The 16513-nt window shown below is 42.1% G+C and overlaps 2 protein-coding genes across 3 annotated transcripts in view; one reads left to right on the top strand and one right to left on the bottom strand.

Moving 5' to 3' along the window:
* Positions 1-825: 825 nt before the first annotated feature.
* Positions 826-9930, bottom strand: LOC143693327 (uncharacterized). 2 transcript variants are annotated; one of them, XR_013180872.1, is made up of 3 exons: positions 9334-9930; positions 7233-7283; positions 826-5331 (listed from the first exon to the last, which is right to left on the bottom strand). XR_013180872.1 is itself a non-coding variant. In XM_077173459.1 (2 exons), coding segments are annotated over exons 1-2 (468 nt in total). In that variant the 5' UTR covers positions 9801-9930; the 3' UTR covers positions 6569-7282. The 2 variants fall into 2 exon arrangements, 1 of the variants encoding a protein (XP_077029574.1); XM_077173459.1 differs by lacking the exon at positions 826-5331 and having other exon boundaries at positions 6569-7283.
* GABRB3 (gamma-aminobutyric acid type A receptor subunit beta3) overlaps positions 8558-16513 on the top strand; it is a 115772-nt gene continuing 107816 nt past the window's right edge. The window contains exons 1-3 of the mRNA XM_054654465.2: positions 8558-8759; positions 8934-9025; positions 9186-9253. Coding sequence (XP_054510440.1) covers positions 8680-8759; positions 8934-9025; positions 9186-9253 — 240 coding nt within the window. The 5' untranslated portion in view covers positions 8558-8679. The remainder of the gene's footprint in view (positions 8760-8933; positions 9026-9185; positions 9254-16513) is intronic.

The raw sequence follows: 16513 nt of genomic DNA, 5'->3' as shown, positions 1-16513 counted from the left end.
GTCACGGAGGAACAGAGAGCCAAGAAGTGTGGAGAATAAATGAAACTGTACTTTAGAATATCCATCAAAGCCCAACAGAGCATGCCCAGGTGTGGTTGCAGGCATCCAATACTATGATCTTTAAATCCAGAGCAATGTGGTTTGTGAATCTTGATGCTAGAACAATCAAAATAACATAAGATATTTTGATATTTGGAGTAGGATTAATGTGAAGATTAGGCGTAGGTGTCTACACAAGACCTGGGCGTTCCCATTATGTCAACAGAGATCTAGTCAACTCAGTTAATGTAGCCTTTGTACAGAAAGCTGGGGATCCTTCTCTTGGGTGGAATCTGACCTGAGAGTTTCAGACCAGTTCTTCCCACACACAAGCATTCTGAGACATTGGAGTTCTCCAAGGTGTCCCCCTGGAACTCCAATTAACTCTCCAGTAGGGTGTGGGTGACCTGTAGGTCCTGTGGGGTAACTGGCAGCTCTCTGCAGTGTCTCAGGTACCTCAGGACACCTTAAATGGACCAGGTGTTGGCAGCCAACTTGAGGCCAGCTCAGCAGCACCCACTCTGTTTTACACAGCTGGCTAATTCATGGAGATCCAAGACACGAGAGAGGCCCCACATCTCCTTAGCCTATGCACAAGAGAGTTGAGCATGCACAAAAGTCAGCTGTTAATATCCTTTAGCCAGTGCATATTTAATGGAAAAGGCATAACTACGCCAGGAACAGGGACCAAACCCAGCATCTAACTTTCCCATGCAAGTGGAGCTTAATGCATCCAAACTCAGGATCATTCACCCCATGCTTTCAGTTGCTTCTCCTTAACTTCTCTAAGTAGACAGGTAAAGTAATGCACAGAGACATAAATCAGATTGTAAGATACAAATCAATACTTATTATGGAGTGCCTCTTAGATTCATCACGCCTTCTCAGAAACTACTTAGCTAAAACTTATATTTTATTGCTGATTCCAGCAAAGCCGACACATTTCAGACAACATTTCTTGCTCTCCCTCAAATCACTAGCACTATTTCAGAAGAGTACTTTTTTTCCCCCACATACTCAGGAACAGTTCATCAAAAAAGTCCAGGGAGAAAAACCCTCTTTTTTACAGTTAAAGAATGCAAAATATGTTTTGCAAAGTCATGTGGATTTCAATTGAAAAAAGCTCAAAAATATAGACTCTAGCTTTGAATTTTCAATATGCTTTTTTTAATATGAACCTCAATGTTTAATCATGCCTAAAAGTATTCAAAATATCAGCGTTAAATTATTTACTCACATTAAGTACAGTGCATTAGATTTCAATATATTTGTTTAGTTTCATTTGTTAAAAAAATAACGAATAACTGAATTGGATAATGTTCATCTGGATCAACTGGAAAGCATTGCTGAAAATTATTCCTGTAGCTCTATCAAAAACATATCTTTTCATTGTGTTTTTCACAAAAGCAGTTACTATTTTTTTCTTTTTTCATTTCTTGGCAACAGAGTCATGGATCTATAATTAAAAACCCACTTAGGCAATTTCCAAAGGATTATTACAATCTTGTCATGTGAGGGGTTGAACAAGTCAATTTATAGGTTATTTTTTTCCCTCTTCTAGATTCTACAATGATGGTCTGAAAACATTTAGAGCCATAAACAAGGGGTTTTTTTGGCAATGGACACAAGGCATGTAACTAATATGCTCTTTTTCTCTCTTTTTAGGAATGCAGTTGAAGAAAACAAAAAATTATATGCAATTTATGACACAAGGTGAGTTACTAAAATTACTTGAAGCATGTGATTATTATCTGTAATAGAATGTAAATCATTCAAAATGTTAAAAAATTATTATTAACCTTTTTTTTCCAGAGCCGCAAAATAATCTTTAAGGCAAAATGAAAAATATTTCAACCCATCACACCCAATTCTATATATACCTAATAATGATTTCCCCTAAAATATAGTGACTTCCCCCTCTGTGTACACTGCATATGACAAAGAAATACCATTACACAACCAGCTTAATTTACATGTTATTTCCCAGATAGAATATGGCCCACCATCCTGATCTGTGTATTATGAGCTTAACTGTGTCTGCTCCTGATGCCAGTGTTTGGGGAGTGAGAGCGAAGGGCTGGCTGGCACAGCCTGGGGAGAAGAGGATGCATTTAGAGAGACCAGCAGAGAGCTGTGCCCTGGCAGTGGAAGGCTGTGGATGCAGCCTCTGCATAAGCACCCCTCCTCATTCTGAAGCCTTTCCTTCCCCGTCATCCTTCATAGAATGGTTCCTGTTAAGGGCACTCCTCAGAGGAAGGAAAAAAGTATTTGTGTCCTTCTGAAAGGATAAGAGCAAGACATACATCAGATTTTCACTTTATTCTACCCATAGCTTTTTCTTTGTTGCCCTGGATTTTCACTTCCTCAGTGGTGTCTAGATAATGAACAAATTTCACTTCACTTCCTTCTCATTGCTTATCCTATTTTATGTGGAAGTGTTTGCACTTCCCTCCCCTTGGTCCTTTTTTTCCTTGTCTTTCCTCTTTTCCTCTGTTAAAATTCAAAGGGACATTTGGATGAAATGTCAGGAACCAACATCTTGGTGTTTTAGCCAGTCCTAATACAGATGCATCAGTTAGGATCCTGGCTTGATCTTCCTTTAAATATACATAATATTAAATATAAGCAATTCAACCAACTCATGCTTGTCTTCTTCACTCTGAATAATCTCCTGCAAAAGGCGGCTGGGATCTTGGAATTCTGGCTGCTGTTAGTAAAAAATTGCATAACCAATAATTATCACAAATAAGGTTCATAAAAGCATTGATAAATATGAAAATATAAATATATGGACTACATCCTTCTGATATAGCTTTATAGAAAAAAGGTATACATACTGCATACTGTTTTGTTAAGAATAATGTGCTCCTGCCAAAGGGATTTAGATGAATCCACTCAAGTTGAAACTTAACACAGAAGTCCTATATAAAATAGCACTTCCTCAACTGCAGTAACAGTAAAAAAAATTTAAAATGTCATAACTCAATTACTTATCTGTTTTTCTCAAAAGACTCTGTTTTCATCCAGACAGAGACTTAAAAGAATAGTATTTCTAATGCACGATAGGCTTCTCTAATGTATTTGTGTTATTTCAGTGCATAATCATTAATCTTTATGATGAAAAAATGTGAGCTATAAAGAGCCATGATTATATCTTCCTCTGCCAAAGTGTCAATGGATTTTTATTTTGACGTGTCTGACTCACTATGTGCATAATCCAGAGGTTTTGCCGCATAAGGAATGGAATGTTGCAGGAATACTCTTTTAAATTCATTCAGATAATTCAAATTTTTGTTCTATGTTCTTGAATATGAAGAAAAAATACCCATCTGAAATTTAAACAGCTGTTCAAGACAATTTGGGTCAAGCCTCTTATTAAAGGCAAATTTTCCCCATTACTCCTATGAATTAATAACTTATTCTTTATGTGGCCCACTGAAACATTCAGATCTCCACTACATCAGAACTGTTGACATTAGACCATTAATATTTCTGTATAATTAAATGTAAACCAGCAAATTATACAACCAAAGCAAATGCATTCATGCAAGGCTGCTTTCAATCTGTCTGACAGAAATGGGGACAATGAGTATAAACTCACTGTCAGTTAAATAAACTGTTGAGTATTACCCAACAGCAAATATTACACACAATTTTTGATAAATATATATAGTAAATAAACATAATCTTGTTCTCCTCACAGAGTATGTCCAACAACCACTGCTCTTTATCTGAATGGGCAAAACACAGTGTAAAACTTCCAAAGTGCAGAGTATTCCTTAAGCCCTAATGCTTCCCAGCTTCTGTCTGTCACTCTAAAGCTCTGCTTCTGCTGAGATACTGCAGGGCAGAAAATAGGAAAATTGAGCTTTGTGAAGGAAATACTAATTTTCTGTTGTATAGTATTTTGACAAAAATGATCCTCAACTTTTGATTTCATAAAGTGAAAAAGAAGTCAGGTTTAGGAAAAAAGAAAAAAAGAGTTGAAATTTTTCTTGTGCTTTTTTTCCCAGCCAGTTTTATTAATTACACCTTCTCAGCAGGTTAAACCAGCAGGCTATTAAAATTGCTGCAAGGCAGTGTAGGTAAGCAGCAGCATGGGTCTCAGCCTAGTAAGATTAATGTCCTTTTTTCCTCAGAAGACAACATTTCAGCCATAAAAGCAATTCTTCCCACTTACTTTTAGTTTCAGTCTCTCTCTCTCTCTCTTTTGTATCTCTGAACCCTTTGTGATTGCAGTTTGGTTCAGGATAAGACTGGATCTTTGTCAAAATCAGTTCAATGACAGACAAGCCAGAAAGGAAAATGAAAAAGAAAATATTTGATAAGTGATTCTGACCTCAGTCTCTAAGTGGAGTTAAGTTCATTTTGTCAGGTAAACCCCTAGCACCACTTTCCAGTGCAGGAGTTCAGTGATGTATTGCATGGTGTGATCAAATACTTCTTCCCTGATTCCCAAGCCAGGCTTTCTCCTGCATCTGGTGACTGATAGTGGTAGCACTGCAAATGCATCAGTTGTGAGCAGACCTCTCTCCTCTTCTTTACCCTTCCTGTCATTGCCTCCTCTGCTGTATCTCCATTAGTATTGACAATGATGAAGGAAACTGGAATTTGTTCCAAAATTTTGAGTCGCTTCTCATTCCAATTCCACTGCCTTCAACCATTTCTGTCCTTTGACAAGGGCTGAGTGTGCTCTGTTCCAGCTCCTTCTGAAATGGGATGATGGATGCATCTACATAGCATTTTACTGCAGACCAGGACTGTGCTTGCAAAGTGAATCACTTGATCATTCCCACTTACTGTGCTTTGTTTCACATCTCAGAGCAGTCTCAGAGTACATGAACATGACTCCTTTCAAACTCCTTTTATAAGTAGAAAAATGCACCCCAGCAGCACATTGCTCGAACTGCTAATGAGCATTTAGTCTAGTGGTCCAGATTTCCCCACTTTTCCTAATGGGGTAAAAAAAAATATATATATCAAACTCAAAACAACAAATGTGTATGGCATGGAGCCCAGCAATGAGTTTTGCTCCAGAGACCAGGCACATCCCCAGCAATGAGTTTTGCTCTAGAGACCAGCTCCTTTACCTGCTAACCCAGGCTTAGTTGATGAATCCATTCTAATCCAACTTCCCCAAGGACTTCTTTCATGTGTAGGCTTGGCATTTGCGTTCTTCCACACTTATTTGCATTGCAGCAAGGACAATCCTTTTGCTCCTTCACACATAATGCTCACCTTTGCAGTTTAGACTTATCCATTGTTGAAGTGGCCTGTACAATATTGGCAATGCTGAGGAATTAAAGAAAACATGCTGTGCTTGCCTCATTGAACAAAATTTGATCAGGAGCATAGATCTTAACTGTCCAGTGGCCCAGAGGCTGGAACATTCACCAAAGTTGTAGAAAATGTGACGAATTTCAGTCCCTGAACTACAATGTTCAAAGTCTCATATTTTACAGGGATAGTTTTACTGGGACAGTAAGACTGTACATTGAAAAAAGAGCAAGGAGAGAGAAGAAACAATGATGAAGGCACCTAAAGGCAGGAGAGAATTGGGTTCTGTTCCTTATACCACTGAACATTGATTTTACCCAGTAATTATTTCATGAATCGCTGGATTATTTATGAAATAACAGTACTTCCCAGGCAACAGCCAAACCACTAGGCCACAGAGTAATGTTAACTCCTTCCCTCTCTCCTACTTAACTATTTGCTGAGAAGTGGAACATTTCAAAAAACCAAAAGTTTACCCCGAGATTGTGGACATTTCAAAAAACAAAAGTTTACCCTGTGATCCTGGAGTCTGGGCTTAACTCAGGAGATACATCCCTGGATTTTCTTTGATAGACAATCTACAGGTTGTGACTGGATGCTTAGTTTTGCTTTAGTGAATAAAAGTTCCAGCCATGCCTTGAAATAATCTGCTTGCCTTTTAAAAGGAGATGTTTGGGAGCTTAATTCCAGAAGCAAAGTCAGGATGTTGAATTCTGGGGCAGGACAAGGAATCTATTTCTGTGCCCATTTTTTCCTTATTGGCCACATAAAATAGCTTCCCAAAAGTCTGGGCTTCCACTATTTCCTTTAATACTGTGCCTGGTGCAGGTCTTTGCTAGGTCTAACCTCCAGTCCATTGCCACAGAAGCTTATTTATGAGCTTTTCCTGCAGACAAAACCCACAGTGCTACTTTAACTGCCATGTCACAGAGAAGTCAAGATGATTTTTACCTTTCATGAAATTCATTGATTGTTTATAGTTTTTAACATCTTTCGGTTACTGCTAAGCCTAACTGAACCCAGAGTCCCAAGGAACAAAAGCTCCATAACCAACTAAATACTTCCATGTTCCATCAGCTCCAGCCTAGATTATCTTTATGCTGTTCCCAAGTAAATGGTTGCTCTGTAAGATCAAGAAGACAAATACTTAAATGAAGTGTGATAAAATATGACAGACTCTACAGCACTGTTGATTCATTTCTACCTCAGATGTGTTTCCAAAGTACCAAGAGAGCACATTAATCAGAAATAGTGCTCTTTAACTTTTTTTATTTCTGTTATAAAACTGAAAATCTATTTAAGAAAAGTTATTAGTGTTTAAATGTGCTTTTAAAACATGTTAAACTCTTCATAGGAAATATTTTCTTTGGTGTTAATAATTTCTTTCAGAATTTAGGGGGACAGAATTGAATTAGTACCCTTTCCTACATTCACTCCCTCTGAGGTCTTTGAAAGAACTGGTCTTCAATACCACCCATCTAAAGCATTAAAAAAACCATCAGGACGCAGTGCGTTAAAATTACTTACATAGTTACTTATTATTTGACTTTTCATTTTTGAACCCTTGAGTCATGTATGCTTCATGCCACAACTCTCAAGCTTTCATCATAAGCCTAATAAGGTTTTTAAATAAATGCTGAGATTTTCACTTACTTTATAATCATAGTAATTATGGCACTATTAAAAATCCAAATATTAACATGAAATCACAAGATTTGGCAACGCTCAGTTTCTCTTACATTTTCCTTCATTGCCTATTGAGCTTGATATTGTTTTTAAAACTGAGCTTGCTCCTTCTTTTATTTGGATCTCTATTATTAACTGTAACAGCAACAAGGTCAGGACAATGGATTGCACTTGTCTTTCTTTTCAGTAATTTGCTGAGGAGAGAGGAAAAGCCATCCATGTTTTCTCACCTGTAGCTAACAGAACGGCATTACTCAATGTCCATCCTTTCACAGCAGTTTCTATAAGGAGAGAGAATGTGTGGAAGGAAAAAGAGGTGTTAAAAGATAAAGTGCAAAAGAAAGACAAAGCTTTTCTCTCTTGGCTACTGAAATGTTGTGCTTTGTCATGGACCAGTGGGTGTTGATTGCAATGTAACCAGAATCAGAAGCTGGCCAAGGGCATGTCTGTACTTTCATAGAGCATGGTGAAGAGCTGGTGAGGTGGTGAGGAGCTGCCTCTGCAACCAAAGCCAATATCCCTAGGTCAACATTCTTCTGTTTCCATGCCAATAAGTCCTGCTGAAAGTACTAATTAGCATGGAAGAAGATTGAAAATAATAATGTGCTGTCTTTCCCCAAGCAATGTTTTATACAAAGTTGAGAGCATCCGGAAGCTCACAGGAGACAACTCTCACCCTACATCTCTGGTACCAGTGCCATTCCCTTCATTCCTGTCCCGTATGACAAGCCTGGCTACACACGTTTTGAACCCAGCAGAGCTTCTGCCTGGCAAGGCACGTCCATCTCTGCCAGCGCAGCTGGCACCCTCGCAGGCACGGCTGAGGGAGCCTCAGGCCCGGCACCTCTACATGCACACCACATCCCTGGCCGGGCAGAGACAGCTTCAGGCCCTTGCAAGTCACGGCAGGGCAGCCAGGCCAGCTCCCTCTCCCGCCCCAGCGGCTCACCCCGGGCACCGCTCCCAGGATGCGCCACAGGGCAGGTGGGCACAGTCCCCAAAACAGAGGGGCAGGCCGAGGGGCAGGGGAGGACAGAGGTACGGCGTCGGGCAGCCCCTGCTCACCCGGCTCCAGGGGGGACCCTGCGGGCTGCCCTAGTCCCGCAGTCCCGCTCCTACCCCGGAGAGAAGGAGCCGGCTGCGGGGAGACCCCGCGGGGGCTGCCGGTGACCATGGCCGTCTCCGGGCGGGACCGCGGGGCCGGTGCCGTGCCGAGGTCGGGCGTGCCCCGAGGCGGTGCCCGGGGAGCCGCCGCCCCTCGCTGCCGGTCCCGGCCCCGCCAGCCCCGCTCCCCCGCCGCCCCACCTCGGGCTCTCCGCCCGGAGGGACGGCGGCGCCCTCCCTCCGTCCCCTCCCCTCCCGGCTGGCGGGAAGGCGGCGGGGCGGGCGGCGGCGGGCGGAGGGGAGGCGGCTGGCCGGGCTCCGGCGGAGGGCAGCTTCCTCCGGGGCTCGGCGGCGTCCGGCCGCGGGGCAGCGCAGCCGGGTGCGCGGGCGGCTCCCGCGGGCCGGGTGGTGGTGCTGGGGCAGGGGGTGGGGGATTTTTTTTTTGGGGAGGGAGGGCGAGTGGGGGGAGAACGGGGACTGTCGCCTCCGCCTCTTCCTCAGCAGCAGCCGGGGCAGCCGGATCGCGGCGGCGGCTGCTGCTGCTGCTGCGCGAAGGGAGCGTGGAGCGGAGGGATGTGGGGCTTTGGGAGAGGCAGGATCTTCGGGATCTTCTCTGCTCCCGTCCTGGTGGCCGTGGTCTGCTGCGCCCAGAGGTAGGAGCCAGCGTGCCCCGGCGGCGGCGGCGGGGGATGCGTTTCTCCAGGGGAACAAGCTGATGCGCTCCCCCCGCCCTCCTCCTCCCGCCCCGCTCCCGCCGTCGCCCCTGGCCCCCCGCACCCCGGCTTCTGCCTCTCCCGCCCGACACCCCCGTCTCTTTCTCCCCACAGTGTGAACGATCCCGGCAACATGTCCTTCGTGAAAGAAACTGTGGATAAATTGTTGAAGGGCTACGACATCCGCCTCCGGCCGGATTTCGGAGGTGAGTCGCCCTGCCCGGGCTGGCCGTCCGGCGATCTCCCCCTCCCCCGCAGCTGTCCCCGGTGCTGCCGCCGCTCCCGCACGGCGGCTCCGGCCACCCCGCCCGCCCGCGCTGCCGCGGCTCCTCTCGCCGCCGGCTAAAAGGTCTGCTCTGCCTGCAGGTCCGCCCGTCTGCGTGGGGATGAACATCGACATCGCCAGCATCGACATGGTTTCCGAAGTCAACATGGTGAGTGGCGGGCGAGCCCGGCCGGCGGCGGGGCTGTCGCCAGGGTCACGGCCGCCCGTTTCCCGTCCCTCGTTTCTCACCAAGTCGCCGCTGTCTCGGCGGGCGGCCGCGGGGCTGCGCGGCGCTCCGAGCGCTGCCCTCTTCGCTTGAAAACTTTATTTCCCTGGAGACGCGCTTTCCTCCTTCCCCCCTTCTCCACTCTCACTGCCGGCGGCCGTCTCCGCGAGTGTGCCGGGCCGCCGGTTTGCACCAAGCCGCCTTCCCCTCCTGCTGTAGCCCCGGGCGGCCGGAGCTCGCTGCTCCGCCGGGGCCCCGGCACTTGCCGCGGCCTCGCAGCCCGCGGGATGCGGAGCGGGATGCGGGGCGGGATGCGGGGCGGGATGCGGAGCGGGATGCGGAGCGGGATGCGGGGCGGGATGCGGGGCGGGATGCGGGCTTGCCGGGGCCGGTGGTGGAGGGCCGCGGCTATCGGCATCTCCCTGTTTCTTGCGCGCTTCAGGGCAAAAAAACCGATCAGCCCAGGTTGTCTGTGGGTAAACTCTGACATGTGCGAGTGCTTTAAGGTTTGATGAGCACCCAGAGCCGGCGCGGTTGTGAATGGACTTGGGAGGAATAGTAGTCTAGTCTTGTCTCGGAAAGTGATGCTGTGTGGGCTGTCGTGTTCATCGATGGACAGGGAGGTGTTTAGTGCTTTTCTGCGTTTTGATCCTCTCGTCTGTATACCTTGATGATTCAATGTTAAAAACTACAATTTCTGTTTCTTGTCCTAATCCTAAATCTGAGGTGAATTTTTCATGTTCCTCAGGAAGTTACTCCTTCCCTTTGTGTCTCAGGTTTTTTTTTCCTTGTATTCTTCCTTTTGCAAACCTAGTGTAGAAAGACCAGTCACTCTGCAATGCTGTAGTTACCTTTATGGCATTAAAAATAATATGTGTACTTTTGGAAGCTGAGCTCTCTTGTAGTACGTATGATGCTAACACTGCACTACCTCTCCTTCAATGCACTGTTGCAGCGTTACAGGCTGGCGTATCTTGGCTTGATACATGTTCCCTGTGTTTTCATTAATCCTGCCACTACTTTCACCCCCTCTACTTGAAATTCTGAGAAACTTTTGCTCTACTGCTCATCTTCTAACAAATGTTTTTGACAGAGATACAGTTACCTGTTTGCAGTTAAAAGTATCACCAATGCCAGCTTTTCTACTCATTCAGGAGGGAAAAAAATGAGATAGTTCTTACTTACAAGAGTTTGTCTTAGGCTTCATGCAGATTCAGGCAACTGCAGAGACACCTCATGTATTTGACAGGGTTTTCTGTACCTGTAGGATTTCCTATCAAGTGAAAAAAAAGGGAGCTGAATGAAAGATTCTCTCTGAAGTGTAATTGAAAAATCTGACTTCACTATCCCCACTGCCACCTTCCCCACCTCTGGATATGTTCCAGTCTTAGGGAAGCATTACATGACTCATTAAATTAATATATAACACTGTGTATGTGAAGTGCCAGAGAGGCAATAAATATCAGAGAAAGGCATACTGAGATTGGGAAGAAAATGAGGGGATGTATACTGCTTTTTGTGCTTTTTCTTTCTTTTTTCCTAGCTGCAGGAAAGCCTATTAGGTTTAAATAAAAATTTGTCCAACCCACTGTAGCAAGGGTATAAGGAAAAGTAAGTAATTACACTGCTTCTTATGCTAGGCTGGGTAATCAGATCCTCAGTGATACAGGAGCTCCTCCAGAAGATGGTCAGTTTGTCCCCAAACTCTGTGTCAGTGCACCAAGTGCTTAAGTTTCTAGCTGCCCCAGGAGTCAGTGCCCACTCTTGCCCATTAGTTGCCAGAGCAGCTGCAGAGAAGTGGCAGCTTTTTTCTGTGCCCTCTTATGGAGCAATGCAAAATATGAAAAACATCAATACAGATCTTGCAACAGAAAGAAATGATGTGTTTCTGAAGCAAGTTGCTAGAGTACCTTTACTATAAAAACTGTAGTAGTTTACTTCAGGAAAAATGAGCAGGAAGGGCTTCTGATTGATGAACACCTTACTACAACCAGGATTTCAGCTAAGGTTGTCTCACCTGCAAGGAAAAGAAGTCATCTTTGACTAGGCACAGCTATGTTCAGGTACTACCTGAGTTGGTTACTTCTACTTGTTTTAAGTAACTTTTTACTGGTCTGCAAGAATTCTTATTCTTGTATATATCAATGTACAGCGAATATGTATCAATGTATATATCAATGAACACCGAATAAGGATGAAGGGACAGAGCTTTTCAAGATTACTCAAGTATTTATTCTAAGTAATAATTTGGACAGGAAGAAAAAGGCCTAGTTAGTTTGAAGAACTGAGGCAGAGCTGTTGAACTTCATTCTGGTTGCCAACTAAACTTTTAAACTTTGGCATATTCTTTCATTTAATTCCAAACAGATATTGTGAATGTTGACCTTTAGCCTCATCAGCTATTGAAATGTGTTACAAAAATTTCTCTGTGAACTGTGGTAGTGAGGACATTAATTCCTTTGATTTAAATCTAGACACTGATGTAACCTTTTATAAATTAGCTTGTTAAAATTCATCTCTGTATTAAAAATAAAATAACCAGAGATTTACCATTCTTCAATTTTATGGACATAAATAAAATGTTATTACAGCAAGTTTTATTATGCTCCTTTCTAGGCAGCCTGTAATATTGCTTTCAGTGACATGATGACAGTTCTTTGTTACAGGAATTACAGCTTGTATCATGCTCTTTTCTATTCATAATCAAACTGTAGGTTTATATATAATATATTCCTCTATGAATCTTTATTTGCTAGCTGTTTATTAAGCTTTCCAGCCTTTTAAAAATTTATTTGTGCGGTTTTAGTCTTTCTGTTGAAAATCACTAAGAGTCCTTTGCCTATACATCCAGGGTACCTGTAGATATTTTTTAGAATAGACTTACTGGTAGCCATGTACATCTTCCTTGTATTACATGAAATTATTAACATTGTCTTTACTTTTGATGCTGAAATGCTAAGCTGGATCAGGAGGACAGATGCAAGTATCAGAATTGCAGATCATTGACTTGTTTTAATGAAAAGTTGTAAATAAGCAGTTTCTATTTGATTTCACAACATCTTGAAAATATTGAGTGACATTAGTGAAATTGTAAACCTCTATGTTATAAAAATCACATGATTAGATATTTAAAATTTAAGTTACATATATATGGTAGCAAGGGGGAATTAATGAAGTTGCATATAAGAAGTGCATTGCTCAGGGAAGGGCTGCAGTCTGTTAATTACCTGCACATATGTCTATATCTATATGTCAGTGTGCTTTACTCCCCTGCTTAACCTGTACATACTCTACCATAATTATTTGCCTATTTCACAAATGATATGTGTAACTGGATACTTAGGCACCTACCTATTTTTGTGCCTACTGCCAATAACTGCATTTAAAACCACTATAAATTGTACAGAAATATAAATCTCCAAACAAAATACTGATCAATAATAAAAACAGATGCAATACTGAGAATATACTGTAAGTCATCTTACAAATAAAGAGTATGGAAGATTACTTTTGCCAGGTTTCAATAACTTAGCCATAAATTTTGTCATTTTTCATTATTCAGGTTGATTGTATTTTGGTTTTGCTGTGTTTTTAGGTGTTTTGCTCACATTACATGAATTGAAAAAGAAATAGTTCTTGTGCTTTTGCTAGTATGTCAGCCTATTTCCATTCAGACAAGTGACCACAATTTGCAATTTTTTAAACAGTCTGATTCTTCTTGAATGTTTGGTCTGTGAATCAAATGCGTTAGTTCCAGGCATTCAATTTTCAAGCATCTAAATGCTTCTGTATCTTAGGAAGTTAAATAATCAATGCTTTGAATCTCCAAATAACCCCCTCTTTAAAGTCATTATTATAGCTGGAAGAGCAAAGTACTGTACTTTCATTTTACTATAATTTTAGAATGTGTTTCATAGTTTATGGGAAATAATGCTTTAAAGTGGATGGAGAAAACAAGGGGATTAGTGCAAAAATGAACCTTTCTTCTTAGAGATAATGTTTTGCAGAGAATAGGAAATGGGCTACTGCTCTCAGAAGTGCTGTCTGCATTGTCTTTGTTTATAGAGAGTGCTTCAGAGTTGTCCATCTAGGGTTTTTCAAAGGCTCTAATTTTTATAAAATTAAACCAGCAAAACCCAGGAGGTATCATTTGCTATAAAGTTGTCCTGCTGCTTTAAGAATACTGTAGTCAGAAAATTAGTTTGACATAAAGTCAGACCTTAAAACAGATGAGTTGTTGTTTCTGAAAAAGATGTCATTTATTCTATGCTGTCACTCTAAAAAAGATGTAATCTCTTCTCTGCTAACACTGTAATTTTTATTTTTATGCATGTGCCTTTATAAAACTGCAAGTATGCATATGGACATCATTGGGTGCCTGCTGATTTTTAAAGCAATTTTGACATCTTTCTGACAAGCTCTTTTAGTTGCTGCCCTAAGGTTGACTGAACTTACTACTCATTGACACTAAATATTGTCTATTTTCCTTGACAGGGATACACAAATAAATTTTTTTAGGTGAATTAATCCATACTTCACCTGAAGTTCTGAGGGTGCAGAACATCATGCTTCTGTTAATGAAATCTGTCACATCTCACTTAATATGATAAAAAATTTGGTGGATTCCATTTATGTAAATTGAGATTTATAGCATTAGATGTCTAAGTGAGAGCTGGATTGCTAAACTCTACAAGTGCAGTTAATGGAGGTCTAGAACAGAATGTGGATGCTTGGGCAAAGGTGTCTACTGTCATTTTGGTTTCACAGTCTCATACTTGTCCTCCTGTTTCCAGTCCAGGTTGGTGCAGATCTCCTGCAAATCCTCTGCCATGTCTCTGTGCCCAGGTTTTAGACACAACACCAGCTCCTGAAATTTAAACAACTGAGTCTTGTTCTTGTCAATACAGGTGATGCAATCAAGAGAGCTTAAAATAAAAAAGGCAATGTAATAGTGCTTCTTAGATATTTTAGGTGCCTCAAGGTGTTTTGTTTGGACTCCAGCTGCCTCTCTAGAACTTAAGTGAACCTTCATATATCCTTTGCAGTACCTGCCAGCCCTATGCAGGGGTCCTGCATAATCCAGGCATCCAAAATGGCACCAGACACCTTTGCTTAGGTAACTGAATTTTTCCTTAGATGTACAGCCAAAGCCTATCCTCCAGGCTCCCTCTGGAATCAGAAGATGGTGACAGTCACTATTTTGCAACAGATATCTTAGATGTGTGTATGGTTGTTATTTTTGAAATGGAAGGATTAGTATTTCTGGGAGGTGTCCTTGTTTCCTGAATAGCAATGGAGAGAGCCAAGGCAACTTGGCTAGTTTTTGAGTACACACAGTGAAATGTAACCTGTGTTTCCAACCAGAAATGTAGCTTATATTTCCTGCCATAAACAGATATTTCCTAAATATTTTGCAGGCAGAATCTTGATATTATCTCCTGCAGGAAATCATAACCAAGTTTTGACAAACTTCTATTTGAATATTTAGATGGAGAAATTAAAGGAGTTGTTCTGATACGATGGTTACATAATCATATTGCAAACACCAGTTGTCTGGCTAGAAAAGGATCCATGTGTGCAGTGCCTATTACTAGTTCACAAATCACGGGAGTATAAAGTAGAATATGTAACTTTATAATATGATTTTGCTTTTATATATTTTATAATTTATTTTTTTTTAAATTTAATATTATTTAGGGAGAATAGTAAATCATACTATGGTAGAAAGACCACATAGATAATTTTGCATATATGTGTGTATATACAGCATACATACATATATACATGTATTTGGTAGTTATCTATCAAATACATGTATATATGTATGTGTGTTGTATATAGGGGGGGGAAAAGGAAGCAGAAAGAAGTAGTGCCCAAGCAGGGAAGGATCTCCTGGGGCCATCATAGCCCTGCAAAGAGTGCTGTCACTGTGCTGGTGATGAGCCAGCATCCATCCACGACAAGAGGGGCACAGCAACAGGCACTGATCCTGGAGGACAGTCTACCTTACAGGTCACCTGCTCTCTACTTACCAGCTGGCCACAGGATCACCCATCCTCTGCCTTGTCTCCATCTGTTTTTCTTCCTCAGAACAGTACCCATGAACTCCCCCAGCCTGCCTCACTTTCTCTCTCTCTCCATCTCTGTCATGTTTCATAGTTCTTATTGACAGAGAGAGGGAAAGAAGTGCTTGTAGCAGACAGTGTGATAGGGAAATGACTCCTGTTTGTCCAGGGGAATTGATGACAGGCTTCTGCTTATCTGCAGTGGAAAGCAGCTACCCTGAAGGGGAAGGAATACCTGCTCATGCAGAGACAGGGAGGTAGTAAATGTTGCTGGGAGGTGCCAATAGACTATTTAAAAACCAGCTCCAGCTGCCAGTGTTGAATCATCCAGACTTGGATGATGAAATAGATATGATCTGTGATGACATCAATCTGGAATAATTGCAAATATTCCATGGACAAAAAGGGATTAAAAATTATGCTTACAAACTAGAGGAATAGCCCAAATAAAGAGGGAGCAAGCATGAAGTGCTGTGTTATATAAGGAATGATGAATCCATTATTTAAAATGATAAAGATTTGGCTAAGCAGTAGAACACTAAAAAAAAGGTCTTATTGGACCAGAATCTAAAACAAGTGAAAAAGTCACAGGTGCAGTATAATTGAAAAAAGACACATCTTACCTTGGGGTACACAAATAGAAGTGTCATTCACAAGACCCAGAGTTCGCTTTGTCATTAGTTAAGCCTGAGCAAGAATGTTGTGTCCAGTGTTTCCTCATTGACTTTCAGGGAGATGGAAAGAAGCAGGAGGTATAAGGAACAGAAAAAAAGTGTTTCTAACTAAAATAATTATAAAACAGGGCGCATGTGGTGACGCTGAAGTAAATGGGTTTGTTTAACACTGAAAGATAGGATGGGGAGAAGAAATAAAAGTTCTCAATAAGTAGGATGCTGGCAGTGAGAGAATGATGATCAGTTGCTCTTTGGAACCAACTGAATTAAGATCTGAAGAAATTAGGGAATTGATTTCCAATTGGTTTTCATCTAACTACATTTTTGTAGCACCTCCTTTTTTCAGGTTTTCAAGAAGGGATTAGATAAATACCTCTTCCAGTGGTGTTGCTCCTGCCTTTGGGGAGGATGATGCTTTGAGCTGTTTTCCAGCACTCTGTTTCTGAGAAACTCTGCTCTGATTT

Source organism: Agelaius phoeniceus, chromosome 2 (assembly GCF_051311805.1).
Source record: "Agelaius phoeniceus isolate bAgePho1 chromosome 2, bAgePho1.hap1, whole genome shotgun sequence".
NCBI lineage: Eukaryota > Metazoa > Chordata > Aves > Passeriformes > Icteridae > Agelaius > Agelaius phoeniceus.
This window is presented reverse-complemented; position numbering and strand designations above follow the sequence as displayed.

Excerpts from the sequence above, each read along its gene's own strand:
- LOC143693327 (XM_077173459.1), bottom strand. The coding sequence starts at position 9,800 with ATGTCAGAGTTTACCCACAGACAACCTGGGCTGATCGGTTTTTTTGCC.